The sequence below is a fragment of the Pleurodeles waltl genome, chromosome 11, assembly GCF_031143425.1.
Source record: "Pleurodeles waltl isolate 20211129_DDA chromosome 11, aPleWal1.hap1.20221129, whole genome shotgun sequence".
NCBI lineage: Eukaryota > Metazoa > Chordata > Amphibia > Caudata > Salamandridae > Pleurodeles > Pleurodeles waltl.
In genome coordinates this window covers 899,824,671-899,847,058 of record NC_090450.1, presented here as the reverse complement: position 1 = coordinate 899,847,058, position 22,388 = coordinate 899,824,671, and the positions used below count along the sequence as shown (strand labels likewise).

General features: G+C 43.3%; 1 protein-coding gene across 5 annotated transcripts in view; it reads right to left on the bottom strand.

Moving 5' to 3' along the window:
* Positions 1-22,388, bottom strand: part of HECTD4 (HECT domain E3 ubiquitin protein ligase 4) — a 1,724,100-nt gene that overhangs the window by 1,179,157 nt on the left and 522,555 nt on the right. For all 5 annotated transcript variants that reach the window (XR_011199486.1, XM_069214810.1, XM_069214812.1 and 2 more), the window contains exons 23-24: positions 11,157-11,261; positions 5,592-5,755 (exon numbers count right to left, since the gene is read on the bottom strand). Coding sequence is in view for 4 of the 5 variants with exons in the window: in XM_069214810.1 (XP_069070911.1) it covers positions 5,592-5,755; positions 11,157-11,261 (269 nt within the window). In the remaining variant the exon portion in view is untranslated. The remainder of the gene's footprint in view (positions 1-5,591; positions 5,756-11,156; positions 11,262-22,388) is intronic.

The window sequence follows — 22,388 nt, the reverse complement described above, 5'->3', positions numbered from 1 at the left end:
TGGTGCGGACCCTACCTCTCCCTCTAAAAGATCTATAGGGATGGGAAGAGGCAGGTTGCTGATATCTTCCCCGAAAGGAAGAGGAGGAAGAGCCACGCCCAAATCCACGAAACCTCCTGAAAAATCTGGAAGAGGCCGTGGAAGAAGGAGCTTGGAGCCCTAACGACTTAGCCGTGGCCCTGCTCTCCTTAAAACGTTCCAAGGCCGAATCAGCCTTGGCTCCAAACAGTTTGTCCCCATCAAACGGGAGATCCAACAATGTGGACTGTACATCCGCAGAAAAGCCCGAGTTACGGAGCCAGGCCTGCCTCCTTGCCACCACAGTTGTGCCCATTGCTCTGGCTACCGAGTCGGTCGTATCCAGTCCCGTCTGGATAATCTGGGTCGCAGCAGCCTGGGCATTTGAAACAACATCCAAAAGACCCTGGGGAAGCTCTGTAAATGATGAGGAAATGTCATCCATCAGAGCATGAATATACCTCCCCAGGATACAGGTTGCGTTGGTGGCCTTCAACGCCAGACTGCAGGACGAAAAAATCTTCTTGGACTGCGCCTCTAGTTTCTTTGAATCTCTGTCCCCAGGCACCGTCGGGAAAGAACCAGGCGCTGACTTGGATGAACAGGAGGCCTGCACCACCAAGCTCTCCGGCGTAGGGTGCCTAGACAGAAAACCAGGGTCAGTCGGAGCCGCCAGATACCTCCTGGCCACGGCTCTGTGAACTGCTGGGGAAGATGCCGGCCTCTTCCACACCTCTAAAACCGGATCCAGCAGAGCGTCATTAAATGGCAAAAGAGGCTCCGCCGCAGCTGAGGCCGGATGTAGCACCTCTGTTAGAAGGTTTTGTTTAGCCTCCACCACCGGCAAAGGCAGGTCCAAAAAACTAGCTGCCTTCCGTACCACTGCGTGAAAGGAAGCAGCCTCCTCAGTATATTCTCCCGGGGACGAAAGATCCCACTCAGGGGAATTGTCCAGCCCACTGGCCGACTCCAGACCACGCAGGCCATCACCCGAGTCCTCTAGCTCTCCTTCCTCCAGGGCTCGTTGGTACTCCTGCTCCTCTAATACACGGAGAGCACGTCTCCTCGAATGAAGCCGTTGTTCAATACGCGGAGTCGACAATGCCTCCGCCGAAGTCGAAGATCGGCGCCGATCTTCAGAAGCCACCGACGCCGCGTCCGGCGCCACAGGTAACTTCGGCGCCGACGAAAGAGCAATCGAAGCAGATGGACCCACCGGAGTCACAGGCCGAAATCCCGACGTCGACGGGATGGAAATCCCCGGGGCCAATCCCTCTGAAGCAACCGGACCGGCCACCGGCGCCGACACTGGCGCCGAGCCCACGTCCCCAAAAGGGAGAAAGGGCATAAAGGGTGCCGGCCGAAGAGGCGCAGGATCACCCAATGAAAAGGCCAAAGGCCCAGCCGGAGCACCCCCTGGAGCCATCTGATGGAAGATGGCATACATCGCATTCAAGAATGCGGAACTATCGGCTCCAGGGGTGGGAAAAGCCGGATACTGGGGTGCCTGTCTCGGAGGCGACCCCGACCTCGACGTCGACGTCTGCAACGCCGGAGAAAACACCTGAGGCTCCAATACCTCAATCACCGACGCCTGTCCAGGTGAAGTTGGAGACGCCGGAGAGGACAACGGCGTCGAAGGATGCGGCGTAACCGTGGGACTGATCTCCCATGTCCTTCGGCGCCGATCCGAAGACCTGGAACGAGTCTCCTTTGAATGACGCTGAGATTCTCTCCGCGCCGGGAGTCTCGATGACGCCGATGTCTTGGTGAAGAAGACTTCTTGTGATGCTTCTCCTTCGATTTCGCCATAAACAGCTTCGCCACACGTTCCTTGAGGGCCTTTGGATTCATGTGCTGGCATGAATCACAAGTCGAGACGTCGTGGTCGGAGCTCAAACACCAAAGGCAATCGGAATGAGGATCCGTCACTGACATCTTGCCTCCACACTCACGACAAGGCTTGAATCCAGACTTTCTCTGCGACATTATTACCACAGAGAAAGACTACGCAGCAAAAATACACTGTAACCACAAAAGTAACAGTTGCTCCCTCGAAGATAACCGTTTCGAATGCACGGAAAAAAGGGAACTGACGTCGGCACGTCGTCGAGGACCTCTTATTGCCTGTATGACGTCAGACGGCGTCGCGTGGGCTAGAGTGACGTCCTCGTCGACGTGCAGAGACTAGTAAGAAGATTTCCGTCGAATGCTGGCGCCATGGGAGTATTCATTAGGTGAGGAATCCACAGGTAGTTGTATCCATCAGAAAATATGCTCTTTATGGCTACCCTGCACTTACAATGTCTAAGGTTTTTCTTAGACACTGGAGGGGCATAGTGCTCATGCAAATATGCCCTCACCTGTGGTACAGTGCACCCTGCCTTAGGGCTGTAAGGCCTGCTAGAGGGGTGACTTACCTATGCCACAGGCAGTGAGAGGTGGGCATGGCACTCTGAGGGAAGTGCCATGTCGACTTAGTCATTTTCTCCCCACCAGCACACACAAGCTGTGAGGCAGTGTGCATGTGCTGAGTGAGTGGTGGCATAATACATGCTGCAACCCTTAGAGACCTTCCCTGGCCACAGGGCCCTTGGTACCAGGGGTACCATTTACAAGGGACTTATCTGTGTGCCAGGGCTGTGCCAATTCTGGGAACAAAGGTACAGTTTAGGGAAAGAACACTGGTAGTGGGGCCTGGTTAGCAAGGTCCCAGCACCTTTCAATTATAACCAGCACCAACAAAAGGCAAAAAGTCAAGGGGTAACCATGTCAAGGAAGGCATTTCCTTACAATTTTTTATTTTGCCCATATGTTTTCAAGAGTGGGTTGTTTAAAGGCTGAATTGTAGAGGTACCAATCAGAAACCCAGGTTCAGCACTTGATTAGTGAAAGTTTATGAAACACAGTTGTGTCTGGATCCAGTATGATGCAGATCCACTTGTTTATCTGAAGCTTCTGCAAAGCCTGCATGGAGGAAGCACCCCAGGTCAGTAACGTTTTCCACAGAATATCGCTATCTGCTCCTCAGAAGACTGATCAACACTCAATAAGTATGCAATGAGTATAACCTTATTAGCTTGACGACACTGAATACATAGTTACAGCTCGACTCCAAAATTACAAGTCTGAATCTCGTCCCTTATGGTGGGCTGTGGAACTGAGTGACTGCATCCATAAAATGCACTAAACATATCAAACTGCCTTCAGGAACTATATTTTCTTTTTCCCCTCTGTAGGTTTTCAGAAAACTAAGGGCATTTATAACACTGTCACAGACTCTGGAAATATGTAATTGAACATAAACGTACATGTGTGATTTCTCAATAGGAATATTTCACAAAGTGTTGATGCCTGTGCCATACCTTGCAATCAGCATGTACAAGTCACACAACATTTTACAAAGAAGATGCTTCATACATGACAAAGTTACAGGAATACAGCCTTTGCCTGACAAATAACTTTCTTCTGTAAAATCTTCAAAAAAATCTTATGTGTGGACAGGTCTACTACGAGTATTCCAGTAGTGATTGGGATTATTCAAGTGGAAACACCAGAAAAGCTGAGAGGGCACAGCCTATGTAATGGGGAATGACAGGTGGGGAAGGAGGGGGTGTGGTACCAAAAAGAAAGTAAAAATTGTAGAGAGAACCTATCCCAACTACAATCTCAAGTATATATGGGTTCTCCATAAATCTTTAAACAGCTCATACCTGCTCCAAATAAATAAAACTCACAGAACTGATAACACTGGAATCCGAGATGCTTCTTCATGATGTAAAGTTATCTCAGTGCAGCTCATTTGTGTATTTTAATCTGTGCTCTTTCATGAATGAAAAACGTGCTACTACCACCTAGTAATGACTTGGCTTTTCACATCTATTTCATCAGGCCATGGCTTTGTGCTTTCCTAGAGTGAGGCCATCATAAATGCTGGCAACCTCATGTACTTCTGGTACATACCCTACTAGCAAGTGCATAATGTTCTTGTTGATGAGATCTATTCACGAAAACTAAATAAGATGAAATGTGTCTTAAATAGACTCCCATCATCTGCCATTCAGACATTCCCATCTGCTTTTATTACCATTCTTCTACCTGGAATATAACTCCAGGTTTTCGAGTTTGCTGATCAAAGCAGCCGTATGAAGAAGGTCGCACACTACCTCGAAACAACTCTCCTTAGCTGAGGATATTAAAAACTGTGTCAAACGTCAAGCAGGCAAGCTGAAGATATCTATTTTAGCTTGCTGCCCAAAATTAGTAATGTGGCCTCATGTGAGAGTGTAATGATGCTAGAACGTCAGTGGTGCTTATGGAATAATGACAGTTTAGGCTGACTTGCTGCAGGAACCATGACCTCTCTCCAATATGGCTGCCATCATTGCACTACGCCGTACATAGCCAGCCAACTGAGGACTCATTATCACATTCACCACTCACTCATGAGCAGGACCACACAAACTCACCCAACAAGGAAGAATCTATTTTTCACTTATCAAATAGTCAGGCCAACTGTTTTTGCCAATTATCATTTACTTTGGACACAAGAAGAACTGAGTTACCATTTGCCATCCCTGATAACTGCTAAAGTGCAAATGAAGTAGGTGCATACTGGTGGAAACTGTCAGGTAGTTGTAAGACCAGATTTCAACCTGCATTTGGAACGTCAAGTATGGCAAATGTAAAGATAAAGGGATATGGTGTGGCACAAAACTGTGCATTGCACAGGTGCACTTAAGGTATGATTTAAGTTCTTCATGTTGTACACCATTGAGGGTTCACTGATGTTCAGGCCTAACTGAAAGGCACTGCATGAGTTGAGGCCCCACAGCAATGGACAATGCATGAGTCGATGCCTCACAGCAATGAGTAATGTAGGATAAGTTGGCAATGTGCATTTTGAGCACTGCTGCAATTGTCGTCGGATCCTCACAAAATAGGCACTGACCCAAGGCTTTTGGACCAGAAGCTAGACGTGAGGAGGGGTTGGTTACGTGTGTGCGGGTGTAGGTATCTATGTGTAGGAAGAAGTGTGTGTTGCTGTCTTGTTCTGCAGGTCTTCTGATGTCCAGCAGCTTACAACAGTACTTCCTATACATCTCTAGGCAGTGGCATCCACAGTGGACACCACAACCAGCAGATTGTAAAAACCCTGATTATAAGTGCATTTCTGAAGGATAGAAAAACAGAGAGATGAAAAACTGCAATTTTGAGTAATAAGTCAATGCTCCACTGAGGAATGTACATGTGAATGGAAAAAAAAAATATGACAAATGTCTGAGCGCTCCTTAGTTATGCACCACCTAACAATGTGAGCAAACTGCCCATAAACCATCAACTGAACACTTCAGTATTGTGCGGGTATGTCCACTTTGTTTTTTTCTAACTAATTATGGCTGAAAACAACTACTGAAAAAGCATGGAACAAACACAAACCATTATTACATCAGAGCTTTAAAGTATCAAGTATCAATCCAAAGTTTAGAGAATGAAACCATAGAAGGTAGATGCACCACAATCCAGTACAATAAAAAACATTTGCATAACAAAGGCAGAATACGTGTGTTTACCGCTGTAGCAGTTTTGATCGTAAAAGGTCCTGACAAGTTTCCTCTTCTTTGGTGATTTCTGGTCCACTGTACAATATCCTGAGCATGGAACAAGCTAACACTGACAGACCTAATGCCAAGTCTACTAAAAATGGCAATCCTCCAGACACATCTTCAGAAGACTCCTACGACGTGAAAAGTAATAGGTGTTAATTCAAGCATGCACCGTAATAAACTGACAACTAGTCGACTACTAACAATGTAAAATTATAAGAAAAATACAAGAACTAACGGTAAACAGTTCATATTAGAACGGCATGCTGTGTGGCTGGGATTCATATTTGTGAAGTAAGGACAGCAATACTAACAACATATTTTTCAAATTAGTGCTGTACTGAATTTAAAACAGAGAAATTGAAGCAGTTGGTGCTTTTAACTCAAAAATGTATCTGGCACTCTACAAGCTCCCTTCGATAACATTTTGTAGTCCAGTGGTTCTTAACATGTGATCTGGGGGCCCCTGTGGGTCCGTGAACTCTACACAGGAGGTCTACACCTGCTTAGAAAAATAAATAATAGTTAACGTTAAATAAAGTGTATATACACGAAGAAGCAAAATGTACAATTGAAAATGTTAAAATGTTCTGTAAATGTGAAGTAATTTTAAATTTGAGGCTAAAAATTGAATTAGTCCCTCCTGACTGATTTGTAGGAGCAGTACAGGTGCATCAAACAATGTATAGTATGGATGATGAGTGGCCTCAATTGAATTTAAAATCAGAAAAATAATAAATTAAAAAAATAAAAACAACCTTCCTATCAAAACTATTTTTTTTATTTTTTTTATATTAGCTTGTGAATTAAATAAAATGTTTAATCATTTGCGTATTTGTTTGATGACTTCCTGTTTCTGTATTTGTTGTGTATTGTTTTGTTTTGTGGTTCAAATTGTCGAAAATGCTTAGGCTGGGGTCTCTGGCTACCAGTAATGACTCAGTCTGTGTCCTTGGATTCCAACAATGAATCAGTGGGCTTTCCAGAGTTCCATTAACGATTAAGGAGGGATACAGGTGCCAAAAGGTTAAGAACCACTGACACAGTCAGTGACCCTCTCTGGGAGCTTTCTCTAATTCTGTAGGACTAGTTCTGTGTCCATGCGTTAGAGGCCGAGTAAAATCCTGTACAAATTATTGAAAACTGCTACTTGTAAACTCAATCCCAAGGAAGCCACAGTCCCTGCCCATCCAAGGTGAAAAGTAATCACACATGGGACTGATACGAGTCACAAAAGCATCAACAAGAGATCAACTGCAATATTCATACAAAGGAATGAAGACCTATTTGAGGATCTACCAATTGTGGGAATGATAGAGGCACCAAAAGCAGCTATCTGCTATTTTGTTAATCCATGTAATGTAGGACACTTAGAGGGACATGCTTTGTTATAAATAAATTGGCATTAATGGGATTAGATTTTTTTTTTTTTTTTTTTTTTTTTACATATTCGGTCCCACAGGAGTGCAGCAGACTGAATATCATTAACTTTTTCAGGAGATTAATACCTTCATGACCACTGCAAGCAACTTTTTAAACTCAAATATCTCTAAAATTAGTGAGCAGATTTACACCAAATAACGAAAACACACTGTCTCAGTAAACATCTAACTTTTTGCAAATTTGGTATAATTCTGTTTTTTTTTGCCATTTTTTCCCTGTATCGTAACAGCAAAGTTTCCTAAGGGAATCAAAACAGGGAAATTATATTTTGAGAAACTCCCCCTCCTTTTTCTTGGCCTCTGCTCAATAGATCAATACATATCTTTCTATGAGGGAGCCAAAGCTAGCCATTAAAGAAATGAAAATCAGATCTAACCATAACTAACTGGTGAAATATATAATTTAAAAAAAACAAAGGTTCATGGAACGTTATAGTTAGGTGACACTGTCCGTTAAAATGTAAGATTTTAAACTCTAAAAAGCACTTAAAATCATCAGCTATAGTTAACTGAAGTGCTTTAACTCACACAGTATTGTCATCAACGATGTAATTTCAGATGTCATCAGTGTGCTATCAGTGATGCCACAGAACAGGTCATGAGTGATGTTATATCTAAGATCCTAAGCAGTGCCTGGGTCAGGTGCAATTTATAGTTACTTAGAAAACTATAACTGGTGAATTCCAATGTTTTTTAGAGTTCAAATGTTACATCAAAAGGGGCAGTTTCATTTAACTATAATGTCACTTTAAACTTTGTTTTTTTTTCAGTAAATTTCAAGTTTTTTTTTATTAACGTAAAGTATTATGTAATTACCATTCCTGCCCCATTTCAGGGGAGCCGAGACCCTGAAGTGTATGTATATGGGTGTTGAATGTGTGGGTACAAATTAGTGTGTATGGTTGTCAGGTACAATGAATGCATGTCAAACAACAAGAAGAGGGAGAAAGGAAAGTTCTTATAAAGAGTAAAACTTAATTTCCCAATACTACAACAATTGCTAATCAAGGAAGAGGAAACCTCTTGCATTATGCGTGTGGTCAACAGACAGCCCTGCAAACAGCCAACATACCAAGTGTTTTTTCTTTTGCGGTACCTTGCTAAAAATTCACAGGCCATGTTAAGTGCTGCAGCATTAGTGCAGTGTTGCAAAAAACTTCTAATTTCTATTGGGGTCCCTCGGCAACCCACTCGGAACACAAATGATAATACCTATACACTGCCCCCTTATGCTTTATTTTTATTTCATTTTTTAGGACACGGGGACAGACTACCTGAACCCTAAGTTGGTAGCCTCAACATTTCTCTTTATGTTGCAGCTAGCAGATCGGACCGTATGTTTTGCCCTTGTGGTGCGTGGTAGTACAGCGAAAGCACAGAGGCCTGAAATATGTATACATCTGAACCTACATTTCACAAAATCTACTTAACAGATTTAAAACAAATCACAAAAAAGCACTTTCTGCATAAAGATGTAGCTTTCGGCCAAATTTGGTGTAATTCTGTTCAGCAGTATTGGCTGCAGTGTTGTGCAAACTTCCTATGGCAAAGTGCATAACAAAAACCTTTTTCTTGAGTCGAGGTGGATTTAGGAAACAAAAATGAAAATATGAACTTTACTATATAATATACACACAAACTGAAACCAGTCTTGTCTGTCCGATCAAAATAAAAAGGGGAATGACTTACCTAAAAATGAGCAGGGCATAAGGAGTGACAAAACCCAGTTAAGGGTACAAGTGATTTTCAAATATTTGGTTAACTTAGTAGTGATTAAGGGCTAGATCTACTAAGGCCTTACTAAAGGTCCCAAATACTCAATTTCACAAAATCAGACCATTTGCAAAAATGGCCTTTTTCTACGTACCAAATCCAAATTCGTATTAAGTAACATGTTACTGGATCGCAATTTTGGTTTGTGGTTACATAACGAATCTTTATTTGCAAATGGGCGTTTGTAGGGCCTTTCTTCTAAATAGTGATTTGGAATGGGATCTATTAATGTTTTGCAACCTGGTTGCAAAACATTAATATTTTTACTGAGTACTGAAAGGTAGTGGTAAAGCCATAGGTGAACGGGAAGGAATCCCACAGTGACCCCTACAACTTTGTAACTATTGATATAAACATTTTTAAGAGTAGGAAGTGGTCCTATGGATCTCTGCCTACCCTTAAAAATGTTGGGGACCTTTTTTGTTTTTATAAAGCATCCTGTTTTCCATTACGGACTTCAGCGGGCCACCATCCATGTGATGGCAGAGAATCATAGTGGGTCAAAATTTGCAAAGTACCTTAAAAGTATTCATGAGGTAGATCGAAATACAACCCACTACAACCCAGCATTTTGCAAAACAACCTATAAGTACATGACATGAGCAGTCCATCAAATACCGCACTGGTTGCAAAGATCTGGTTCCTAAATTGCAAACACTATTTTGTGACCAGTGCTTAGTACATCTGGCCCAATTTCTTTAGGTCACTTTCCACATATTTCCATATATTTCTGACAATAATCTGCTGTAGGAACTATATAGGCTCTCTGTTTCTCCTTCTCCAGACGTTTCACCAGTGCCACAATGCAGTGCAGTGCACCTACAACTACCTTAGCAAAGAAACCATGATAGTGACTTAACAAGCAGTCACTGATAATGGATTTGGGCCAATGACATTTTACAGGAGAATTAACAAAAGAATTATGCATCAATTAAGGGGCTTTATTGGTGTAGGTTAGGGCTGGGACCTGGACCAGAGTTGGTGTGCCGGTTCAGTCTGGTGAATTGTGCCACAGACTTGTACTCTGCCCTTCTGAGATGCACCAAGGACTGGGAAAGCTGTACTAAGGAGGTTGAAAGTGCATTGCACTTTAGGACAAAGGCACCAATTAAATAAACAGGATGGTTATGTAGGCCAGTGGTGGTAAGGCAACTCCACATTAAGATAACCAATTAAGCATATAAATAGAAAACTCAAGTTGATTTTAATTGTGCAAAATGCTACATTGGAAATGATAGTCTCATCAGAAAGAAGGTAAGTTTCAGAATGACTGAAGGGTCAGAGAGGCAAGCAGAGATAGAAAAGAGGCTTGATTTGGTGGAGTTGGACAGAACCATGTGTGGTCAGCCAAGTTTGAAGGCAGGTCTTTTCCTTGTCAAAAATAGGATTGAGATGTTAAAAATTCACTGGTTACATGCACGTGATCTGCCGTGATGTATTTAACATAAAGACAAATTCAAAACATAGATAACATCTAGCATAAGAGAGGAAGCTTCCTGCAATTGGAGACTGGAAAATCTCAACACTTGTTTAGGGGGTGGGGATGCTAATGTACATACTGTGGACTTGCCTACAATTTTTACATTTTGAATCTGAATAATAAGATCCACCAAAGGCATTTTGGCATTGCTAACTACTAGACTCACAAACCCTGAGGAAACACACAACTGACTGATTGACTCCTGTTGGCAATAATGCAGGAAATAGCTAAACAGATGTTCCTACCAATAATGTGTCAGGTTTGGAAGTTGGCCATGCAAAATCATACTTATAAGAGGAAGAAAAAAAAAAAAAAAAAAAAGATGAGTTCAAAGATGACTTCTCCCTGGTGGCTAAATACTTAGTGACAGGCTTCAAAGAAATGATCTAGATATTTAAGCACTATATGGATAATAAACGGGGAATGGAGTTCTAAGAGTCCCAGAACTGGACTGGTCCCTTATAACAAGCAAAAACTAATGAAAACAACATGGAATTAGTAGGGCCTGGAATCTTTGAGGAGACACATATTTAACCCTCATATTTTACTTTTCTACACCAAGGTAGTCAGATGAAGTCTCAAGGGAACACGTGGCACATTTTACAAAATAAGTAAATAAAAAGTAAGAAAGTGTGCAAACGCACAGGGCACTATAAAGTCAAACAACCCCAATATTTCAAAAATGATTTTCATTCTCCTTCCTTTCCAATTCACAATTTTGGATGATTTGGTTAACAAAAAATTATGTCAAGAAAACACTGCAAATGTGGGCAAAGATGGATATGGCACACAGAGGCAAGCAACTGGAAAGCAGGAACAAAATGCAAGTATATTTACCTGAGCTCTTACAGTGCAAGAAAATCCCCACATTGCTTTGTCTGGAGTGTTGTGTTCACGACCACTTCTCATTTCAAAGGAGAAAGTGACTGTATCGCCTTCCACCTTCACAACAGATAAAACAAACTGTTTAGAAGCATGTTAAAAATCAGATACTTACATGTGAAATTGCCTCTCTTTTGCAAAACAAGTTTTCATGAAATGCATATTAACATCTGAGCTAAACAGAGCCAATAATAACTTGAGCGCCCTACATTGTTTAGCAGTTGCTAGAAGATTCATCTTCAAGTTGTTTTGAATCACCCACAAAGCAATACATGGAACAAGGCCTCTTTTCATAAGGAATAAAATCACCAAATACATACAACAAAAACCTTCACTCCAGATTGGCACCTCGCTCCAAATCTCAGCATACAAGAAAAAACATGGGTGGTACATCTTTCTCATTTCAAGCAGCCAAACTATGGAATTCACTATCCCCCAAAAATAAGATCTGCGGATCACTATCTTATCTTCAGAAAACTACTCAAGAGTTGGCTCTTCCCTACATGATCACAATACTCAAAACACAATTTATTTATTGAGGGGTGTGGGATTTAATATAATATCTACTTGTCCCTGAGATAGGCTGCTTTAGAAATCTACTTGTCCTGGAAAACAAAACAGCAAAAAAAAAAAAAAAACACTTGTTCCTTTGGTGCCGTATAGTGTAGCAACAAATTATGGAAGCAATCTCATTATGTGAGAGCTCAGATAATTATGTCAGGGGTCACAATATAATTATGTTTCAATACTAGCAATTCCCTTAGGGGCATATTTATTAACCCCTTCGCTGCCAGGCCTTTTCCCCCTCCTGTGCAGAGCCTTTTTTTGGCTATTTGGGGCAGTTCGTGCTTAGGCCCTCATAACTTTGTTCACATAAGCTACCCACGCCAAATTTGCGTCCTTTTTTTCCAGCATCCTAGGGATTCTAGAGGTACCCAGACCTTGTGGGTTCCCCAGACAGAGGCCAAGAAATTATCAAAAATACAGTGAAAATTTCGTTTTTATTAAAAAAAAAAAATATGGGAAAAAGGGGCTGCAGAAGAAGGCTTGTGGTTTTTTCCCTGAAAATTGCATCAACAAAGGGTTTGCGGTGCTAAAATCACCAGCTTCCAGGAACAGGCAGACTTGAATCAGAAAACCCAATTTTTCAACACGATTTTGCCATTTTACTGGGACATACCCCATTTTTACGATTTTTTGTGCTTTCAGCCTCCTTCCAGTCAGTGACAGAAATGGGCGTGAAACCGAAACATTTCTGAAAAGTAGAATTCAGCAAGGGGTAATTTGTGTAGATCCTACAAGGGTTTCCTACAGAAAATAACAACTGAAAGAAGATATTGAAATTGAGGTGAAAAAATCTGCAATTTTTCTCTACGTTTTACTCTAACTTTTTCCTGCAATGTCAGATTTTTTCAAAGCAATACACTGTTACGTCTGCTGGACTCTTCTGGTTGCGGGGATATATAGTGCTTGTAGGTTCATCAAGAACTCTAGGTACCCAGAGCCAATAAATGACCTGCCCCCTGCCTTGGGTTTTCATTCTATACCAGGTATACAGCAATTCATTTGCTGAAATATAAAGAGTAAAAAAATGCTATCAAGAAAACCTTTGTATTTCCAAAATGGGCACAAGATAAGGTGTTGAGGAGCAGTGGTTATTTGCACATCTCTGAATTCCGGGGTGCCCATACTAGCATGTGAATTACAGGGCATTTCTCAAATAGACGTCTTTTTTACACACTCTCTTATATTTGGAAGGAAAAAATGTAGAGAAAGACAAGGGGTAATAACACTTGTTTTGCTATTCTATGTTCCCCCAAGTCTCCCGATAAAAATGATACCTCACTTGTGTGGGTAGGCCTAGCGCCCACAAGGGGTCGCTCCCCATCTGTAAAACAACAACAACAACAAAAATCTGCAGTGCCTAGTGGTTTCTGCCCCCCTTGGGGTCAGACCGGCCTAATTAAAATAGGCTGATCTGCCCCCCGGGGGGCAGAAATGGCCTAAAATAAATTTGCCTCCCAGAGGAACGACCCTTGCCTAAGGGGTCGCTCCCCTTACGTGAAATTCACGAACAAAAAAAACTCCCTGGTGTCTAGTGGTTTCTGCCCCCCTTGGGGTCAGATCGGCCTAATTAAAATAGGCTGATCTGCCCCCCGGGGGGAAGAAATGGCCTAAATATAATTTGCCCCTATGGGAGCGACCCTTGCCTAAGGGGTCGCTCCCCACACCTAAAAAAAAAAAAATATATATTATCCCTGGTGCCTAGAGGTTTACAAAAGCCATGTCAAAACAAGACGCGCATTTCCAAAACCAAATGTTTAACCGTTAATTTCAGACCTATTGGCTTTACCCATGCTTGTTTATTTTCATTTTTCCCATAATCTCGTTGAAACTGGTTACACTGATTTCACATTATGAATATGTTTTGGAAATACTAGTATTAATCAACACATTTTACTATAAGTTGTATCTAAAATTTCAAAGGAATTTGTTTAGGAAATCTTTTGTTTTCTAGGTGCATATTTTGTGAACATTTTACTTTGAAAGCAAAGACTCATCATTCTTGCTTTCAAGCTTCTGCAAATATTTACATCTTATCAGAGAACATTCTTGGAGCAGTATACATAGCCTCATAGTGGAAAACTTTGCAAATATGTGCACACATTTTTATGCTGGATCCACTGTCAGTAGTGCAGTCCGAGCACACAACATTTCCTTAGTGTGCTCACATTAATAATAAAGGCTTTGTGTTAATGAACCATAAATATAAGATTGAGTAGCATTAACATATAAACACAAATATTACTTAAACTGCAGACAATGCCCTTCCCTGATACAGAAACCAAAGGGGGTTGAGTTGCACGGGGTTGGGACCCACTTGTCCCAAGGAAAAAATAAACATGAAAATGCGTGTTCCTTCACCCCAAAGAATATGTCCTGGGTGACGGGCTTTAGGATTTCCACACCCCTGTTATTATATTATATATATATATATATATATATATATATATATACATATATATATATATATAGTCAGATATATGCATTTTTTTGTGCAGATATATATACTTATGATTTAAATAATATATACACAATCTTATAAGTTTGCTTAACAAATATATATATATATATTACTTATGGTTACAATATATATATATGTTATTTTATGCTAAAACATATATATAGGCCACAGCATAGCTTACATATAAGTTATTTGATTATATGCTAATGGATCTCTATTTTATTTTATCTACCACAATGTGTAAATATGACCATAACAATTGTATTTATAAGTGCTTCACTATGGAAATATCGGGAAACATAAAACATGAATAAATATACATTAAACTAATAAAAACCATTGAATTAAAAATATATATATATATATTATACGTAAGAAATTAGCTTCATTTACAGCTACACGTCAAAGTCGGAGTTTCTAACTATTTATGCATCCATGTACATAAGGGACTTTATATACTACAACTTTATATCTTTTAATATTTTCCATACACATGTATACCTTTCCAGGTAGTTAAGTATCTATATATTTGTTACTCTACTCTTACTATAGACACAAAAATAATAAACAAAAAAACCTCACTGTACCATTATGATCTCTCTAATAACCCATCTAGACTATTCCCTCCATCTCCCCTTTGACTAATCCCAAACCTAATTTTACCACTATGATCTCCAAAATAAACTCTTCCCTTCTTTATCCCTCCTTTGACCCATCCCAAACCTCCTTTCACTACTATGACCTCCCAAATGATACCTTTAGGACTCTGCCTTCCTCTATCCCTCCTTTATCCTATTTAATCCAACTAACAGACTTGCATGTCCACCGTTAGAGTAAACAACTTATATTTCCTTATACTGATACATCACTAATCCATTTTGGGTTCCAAAGTAGCATGCTACTTGCTGAAAAGCACTTCAATACCTCGTCAGGTGTAGTAAGGGCTATATAAATACAATTACCATTACAGGACAAGTTACCTTCATTAACATCTTATCTGGTAAAAACTATCTCTAGCTGCAGACTCCTTACCTTTGATTTTTACCCAGGTGTCAGACTAGATCTGGATGATTTTCGTGAGTAGTACCCCTGCATGCCGGTGGGTGGCGTCCATCAGCAGCCAGGAAATGACATTGCAGGTCCTATATAGGCATCATCCACACGTGCAAACGTCAGTTTCTTTTCATGGCTTTCCACTGCAGAAGCGCAGAGCCACGAAGAAAACTGACTACTGTTGTGTCAAAACTAAGGCCCTGAAAGGGAAGTCCCTGCCCCTACAAATCAGCTCACAGAGCAGTAAGGATGGGTGGGTGTGTGGGTTGGCAAGGACTCTACAGATAGATATAGTCTATACCAGATAATGCATTACTGAGGGAAGTAACTTGTCCATCTGAAAGAGACTTCTAGCTGCAGATTCCTTATCTTTGAATACATACCCAAGCAATAACATCCCCAGAGGTGGGTCTGTGAAAAAGTTCGAACTAGAAAGTACTGCAGGAGCAAAAGGGCAAAGCATCCGTCCCTATGGACCCGACTGACCAGGCAACAGTGGTTGGTAAATGTGTGCAGAGGTGCCCATGTGGCTGCCTGGCAGATGTCCAGGACTGGAACTCTGTGTGCTAACGCAGTGGTCGCAGCCTTAGCTTGGGTAGAATGGGAGTGCAAACCCTCAGGGGGTTGCTTTTTGGCCAATGAGTAGCAGATCTTAATACAGAGTACAACCCATCTAGAGATAATCTGCTTCTGCACCAACTGGCCTTTGTTTGCACCGACATACCATACAAAGAGATGGTCATCCACCTAGAACGATCAAGGTAGAATGCCAACATTCTTTTTGGGTCCAGGCGGTGGAGTCCTTAGAAGGATGTGGGGGTGCATAAAAAGAAGGCAAGGAGATGGATTAGCCTACAGAAAAGAGGCCCTAGAGTGAAGCACCAATTCGTCAGGATACACAGAAAGGTAGGGTGACTTAGATGACAATGCTTGCCACTCACACAGTCTGCAGGCTAATGCAATTGCGAAAAGGAAGGCTGTTTTCAAGGTGAGAAGCCTGAGAGTATTATTGGGGAGAAGTTTGAAAGGGACACACATCAGAAAGCTAAGAACTAAATTCAGATCCCATTGGACCATAATGTATGGGGATGAAGGAAAAAGATGTGTAAGACCTTTGAGGGAACCATGTACAAGATCCTCCCAAAGAGGGGCAGTTTGGTCAGAGGATCGACAGACATGCTTGCTCAGTAGCTGGGCATACCAGACTCTCCTCGCCCTGCCCAGAGCCACTAGGATTACTTGGGCCGGGTCATTCTTCATCTTCTTGAGAACTCTGAGCAGGAGTGGTGCAGGCAAAAATGATTACAGGATGTCTGAACTCTACTTGAGACGAAAAGCGTCTCCAAGCGATTGCCACCTTGGAAACTCCAACGTGAAAAAACTGCTGACATTGCGCGATCTCTGCGGATGCAAACAGATCTAACCAAGGCTCTCCCCATTGCTGAAAGAGATATTGCACCACCTGAGGATGGAGACACCATTCATGATCCGCCAAACATTTTCAGATGAGTTTGTCCGCTCTGACGTTCAGAGAGCCTGTCAGATATTGAACCACCAGGGATATGTCCTGCCATTCCAGCCACGTCCATGGGCACAGAACCTCTTGAAAAAGGGTCCATGACCTCACCCCGCCTGCTTGCTGCAGTACCACAAGGCGGTGGTGTTGCCAGTGAGCACCCGCACAATTTTTCCTTTGATAGAGGGAAGAAAGGCTTTCAATGCCAGCTGGATTGCATGGAGCTCCAGCATAATGATGTGGAGTCCTTTTTCCGCCAGAGACCAGATACCTCTGATCAACTTTGCCAGGTGTTGCCCCATCCCAGGAGTCACGCATATGTTGCTACTGTCCGATCTGGTTGGGGAAGGGCGAGGGATCGACCTCGGACCCAACTGTGGTTCATTGTCCAGCACTGCAGATCTTGTGCAGTTCTGTCTGAGCTCTGTCGGAGAGATTCCCCTGATGCTTGGAGCACTAGAACTTCAGGTCCCACTACAGAGCCTGCATATGCAATGTGGCATATGTTACCAGCAGGATGCAGGAGGCCATGAGGCCCAGCAGCCTCAGTCATTCTCACCAAAATCCAGGATATAGGCGGAAACATCTGTATCATAGCCTAAATATCCTGGACTCGCCGCTCGGGAGGATAGGCCCGAAACTGCAGTGTCTAGACGCTCTGATGAAACGGAGTGTCTGAGAGGGAGGTCGGTGTGACTTTGGCACGTTTATAGTGAACCACAGTTAATGCAGGAGATGCGTCGTAGTCTGGGGGTGGGAGATAACGGCATGGGGTGAACTGAACAGTCGGTAGCTGAGATAGGGGAAGACTGAAACCCCTGATCTACACTGAAGAGCTGCAACCGCTGCAACCACTGCCATACCCTTGGTAAACACTAGAGGGGCGCTGATAAGGCCAAAGGTGTGTGCTATGTACTGAAAGTACTTGTGGCCTACCATGAATCACAAGTAACGTCTGTGGGCAGGCAGGCAGGACAGGCATGTGAAAATAAGTGTCTGGCAAGCCCAACCCAACCATCCAGTCTCCTGGATCCAGGACAGACAGGACCTGAGCCAAAGTGAGCATCTTGAACTTCTCCTTCTTGAGGAAGAGATTGAAGGACCGAAAGTCTAGGATAAAGTGGAGACCCTTGTTCTTTTTGAGGACTAGAAAGTAGAGGAAAGAGCAACAACGGCCTACTTTTGGCACAGTAACAGTCTCTATGGTTACCTTGGCCAGGAAACTGTAACTTCCTTGCAGAGAAGGGACAAATGATACTTCATCATCCAATCGTAGGACAGTGGCATGAATGGAGGGCTAGTCACGAAGGGTAGGGAGTAGCCCCTTCGCTCTATCTACAAAACCCACCTGCCAGACGTAATGGATTGCCAGGGAGCAGGTGACGGCGAATCTTGCCGTCAACTGGCCAGTAGAGGGCTAAAGCCAGACTAGGACTGTTTAGAGACTGTTGCAGAGAAGGGTGCGGAAGACTAACCAGATCGGTGGCCACCTGGCCTACGAGGTCAGTGGGTCCTGTGCTCTCGGCCATGCAGAGGCTGAGCAACATGCGTGGCACGGTGGCTGACCAGGAATGGCCGCAGTTGGAGACCCCTCCCGTAGCCATGAAAGTGGCAAAAAGCAGACTGAGGGAGACACAGGGCTGCCGCAAGGCCCAAGGACCTGGCCATAGCCAGAGAATCCTTGAAGCACTCAAGCGCCAAAGTCTGCCTTGTCCCCAAAGAGATGGGTGCCTTGGATGTCCATCAAAGAAGCCTGAACAACCTCCAAAAAAAGACAGAGGTCCTCAATCAGGTACTGCGCCTCAGGGCCACTGTTGAAGAAACCGCTCTACCTAGCAGTTGTTCATGTCTATTCAGCAATGAATTGTGAACTTTGCCACGTTCTCTCCCATCAGCAACAGACAGAGAGTAAGCCTGGGCCTCCTCCAGGAGCTGTGTTAGCACTTGCACACTCTATCCCACAACATGTGAGAATAACGGCCCAAAAGGCAAGGGGTGGTCACAAACTGCAAGGCTGGTGGAAGAAAACCACTGTTTTTCAAGTGAGTCCAACCCATATTGCGTTCCCTGTTCGGGGGAGCGGAAGGGAATGCACCAGGGGAGGAAGAGGCATAGACCACACCAAACTTTCAAGGGTGGTTTGTTGAGTCAAGAAAATCGGGTCTCCAGGTGTGTGGTGATGACAGCAGGCAATCATCCTGCTCATAGGAATTCCTGTGCTGGGTTTGGACGAGGTACTCAGTAGGACGTCAGTGAGGGCATCAGTAACTGGGAGCAGGGGTTCTGAGGAGGAAGCTCCTGGTAACAGCACCTCTGTCAAGAGGTTATTCTTGACAGCCATGAGGGAAGCTTTGGGTCTAGGACCTCAGCTGCGCTCCTCACCACCATAACCTAAGAGGCTCCCTCCTCCGTAGTCATGTTATGGAGAGAAATCATGCAAGTATATGGAGAAGTGTCCAGTCCGCTGGCCTAACCTAAGTTTTCACGTCAGTCCATTTCTTCATGGGACTGGTATTCTAAAAGGTCCAACCACCCCTCTCATACATCCCCAAAACCTAGCCCATAGGAAAAGAGCTTAGGATCAGAACGAGGAGGCAAGGCTCCTGTGGCGCTAGAGTCAGCATAGTGTGACGCTCATTCGGGCTTCATGCTGGAGGTGGAATTTACAATGGGGGTGGTGCTGCCAGAGAGGACGGCAGCAGGAATGTCAGCATCAGGGAATTTAGAGATGGCAGGACTGGCACTGACCCGGATACAGGACCAGGATTGGATCCCGGTCAGCCCCTCTGTGCCGGAGCAGAAATCTGTAGGGCTCCTTCTGACTCATGGCCTCATAAAACTCTCAGAGTTGGGCAGGAGCTGTTCCGGCTCCCGAAAACTTGGGGAAGGCATGGAGTCGCCCCAGGTGCAGGTTCTGCAGAACGAAGCCTAGAGTGTCAACGCTCCCTCGTCTTGTCCGCCAAGGGACAAAAAGAAGTCAAAGAGTGGGGGGGATGATGACTTGGGACTCAACTTGGGCAGACTCCAGCATCAGGCCACGATCAGCTTTAAGGATCGCTCTCTCAAAGTCTTCGGATGCACAGCCCTGAACTCTGAGCATGACTCTGAGTTGTAGTTGTGCTCCAGACACCAAAGACACACGAGGTGCGGATCTGTCAAAGACATCGCCCGATGACAGGATCCGCAGGGCTAGAATCCGGTCTTCCTAGAACACATCCTCGACACACCAGGAGTGAAACTCAAATAAGGGTCATCAAGAAGTAGAAAAATAAGACAGTCAAAAAGTGAATGAGTGGTAGCTCACCTAGGATCAGCGCTTAGCTGGTGCGGAAAGAAAAGAACTGACGTTGCGCACCTCAGTGGCACCGACATAGGACCCAAAATGTCATATTCAGCGCAGACGATGCAGATGACGGATGTGGAGTGGCACCTACTGGCACACAACAGTACTGCTCACAAACATCTTTCAGATCCAGCCTGACCCCTGGGGAGAATTCAAAGGTAGGGATCTGTAACTAGAAGTCTCTATCAGATAGAAGGTCTACTTGCTGTGACCTAATTTGGGTGCTACACTGCTGATCAAAACGTAATGAGGCCCAGCTCTTAAATTAGCAATAAGAATTAATGTCTATGCTTTAGGCACCATGAGAAATCTGAAATCCAGAGACAGGTATTATAATGTGCATGTGTAGTAATGACAACAGTCATGCATTCGGTCAATGTTGGCAATTTTCTTTAGAGTCCACCTGTTTCTATTAAATGAATGTGCCTTTCCACAAAAATCACTCCTGCTAATGGCATTTAATGTATCTAGAAAAATAATTTGCTTTACTGATCTCTCTGACTAAAGAAAACTCTGGAAACTGTAATTGCTAGTCTTTTTCCTAAAACCTAGCAAAATCCAGATTCCACTGTCTAGCAGGTAGTCCCAGGTGCGACTGTAACAGTGGGAAAATGAGTGTAATGTACCAGGTAAAGGAAAACAACATACACATTTTTTTTTGCTTAGTCATACTCATTAAAAAGGTAATAAACAACACATACAACACCAAAGAAAGGTAGATAATTATTTCGGAAATTATGCAAAATAGGAACTTTCATTTTAAATCATTTTTCAGATTGAAAGTCTCCCATTTATTTCAGGGTCTGCAGGGAATGCAGAGGAAGATGTTAATGCCATCATGTGAGTCAGCTATGGTTATAAGATCTTCCCTACCACTTAAAAACAAGTCTTGCAAGGTAAGAGGTGCAGGCAGGAGATGTGAATATAGACAGCTTCATAACATGATCACCCGGGCTCAAACTGGATGTAATGGCTCCCTATGGAGCTGTGGTATAGCGCTTTCATGCAACCACACTATTAAGCAGTTTTGTTCTCAATTCTTATTAAGATTATACCAACATTTTCACTGCCAGCTCTTTTTAGTCCTGTAGAAAGAGCCCGCCTCTGCTCCTTTGCCTTTTTTCTTGTCCTTCAAAGAGGAGAGTGGTGGGGGGACCTCCTCTGATAGCACCATATCTGCTCCCTCATCTCTTTTCTTTTTTCATGGAGGGCAACACCTGACTCCCTCGTCTCTGATCCCACACCTATTCTCCTGACCTACCACACTCCAACTATCTTCAGCCCCCATCCTGCGACTGGTCGTCCGCTGCCCCTTGTCTAGCCACACTAACCTGTTCCAGGGGCTAGCCACTCTGCCCCTGAACTGCACTGCGTTCCTGCTGGCAGGAACTGCTGCAGCATAATACACTTTTTTGGCCCTTACTACCCTTTAAGACTGTGGCCACCATCTTTACAACGTACAGCACAACTCTTTCAACTTTAAAGCCATGCAGCCATAATTTTTTGTCTATTTTTGAAGAATCAACTCTTTAGATACATTTTTTCTAGAGTCTAAATTTTTCCTGCAATTGATATTGAAAACCAATATTCTTGCAAGAGCACATTGCCAACCAGGTTGTGTCGGTATAGTTATTTATAGGAGACTTACACCTAAACACTACGCAGTCACTACAAAGCACAGGTGATGATAAGGTGCAGCAGTCTAGATTTACATCTGTGAGGAAAAGCTTTCATTCTGAAAAGGTTTTTTTCCCCATGTAGACGCAATAAGAAATTTGGGGGTAAAATAAGCATAAATAAGGAGTTGTTTCTAGAGTCGCAGGCTCCAATGAAATGTCAAGGAGACTAAGATTACAGTCGTGAGGAGACTTGGGCCAGTCTCTGGGATCCAGCATACAACTGGTACCTGTGCAACTTCTGTGTCCAAATATGAAGAAGCTTGACTTTTAAAACAACAACGAGCTTAGTTCCAAATACTAGGTTGTGTGATTCTTACATCTCAGAAATGATTGACAGGTTTTGTAGAAAAGTACCACTGTTGGCATGGTTACCCCCACACTTTTTGCTTGTTTTGATGCAAACTTTGAAAGTGTTTGTTTCCACAATTGGCACAGCCCTGGCACACAGTTAACCCTTGTAAAAGGTACCCATGGTACCAAGGGCCCTGTGGCCAGGAAAGGTCTCTAAGGGCTGCAGCATGTATTATGCCAACCTGGGGGACCCCTCACTCAGCCCATGCACACTGCCTTG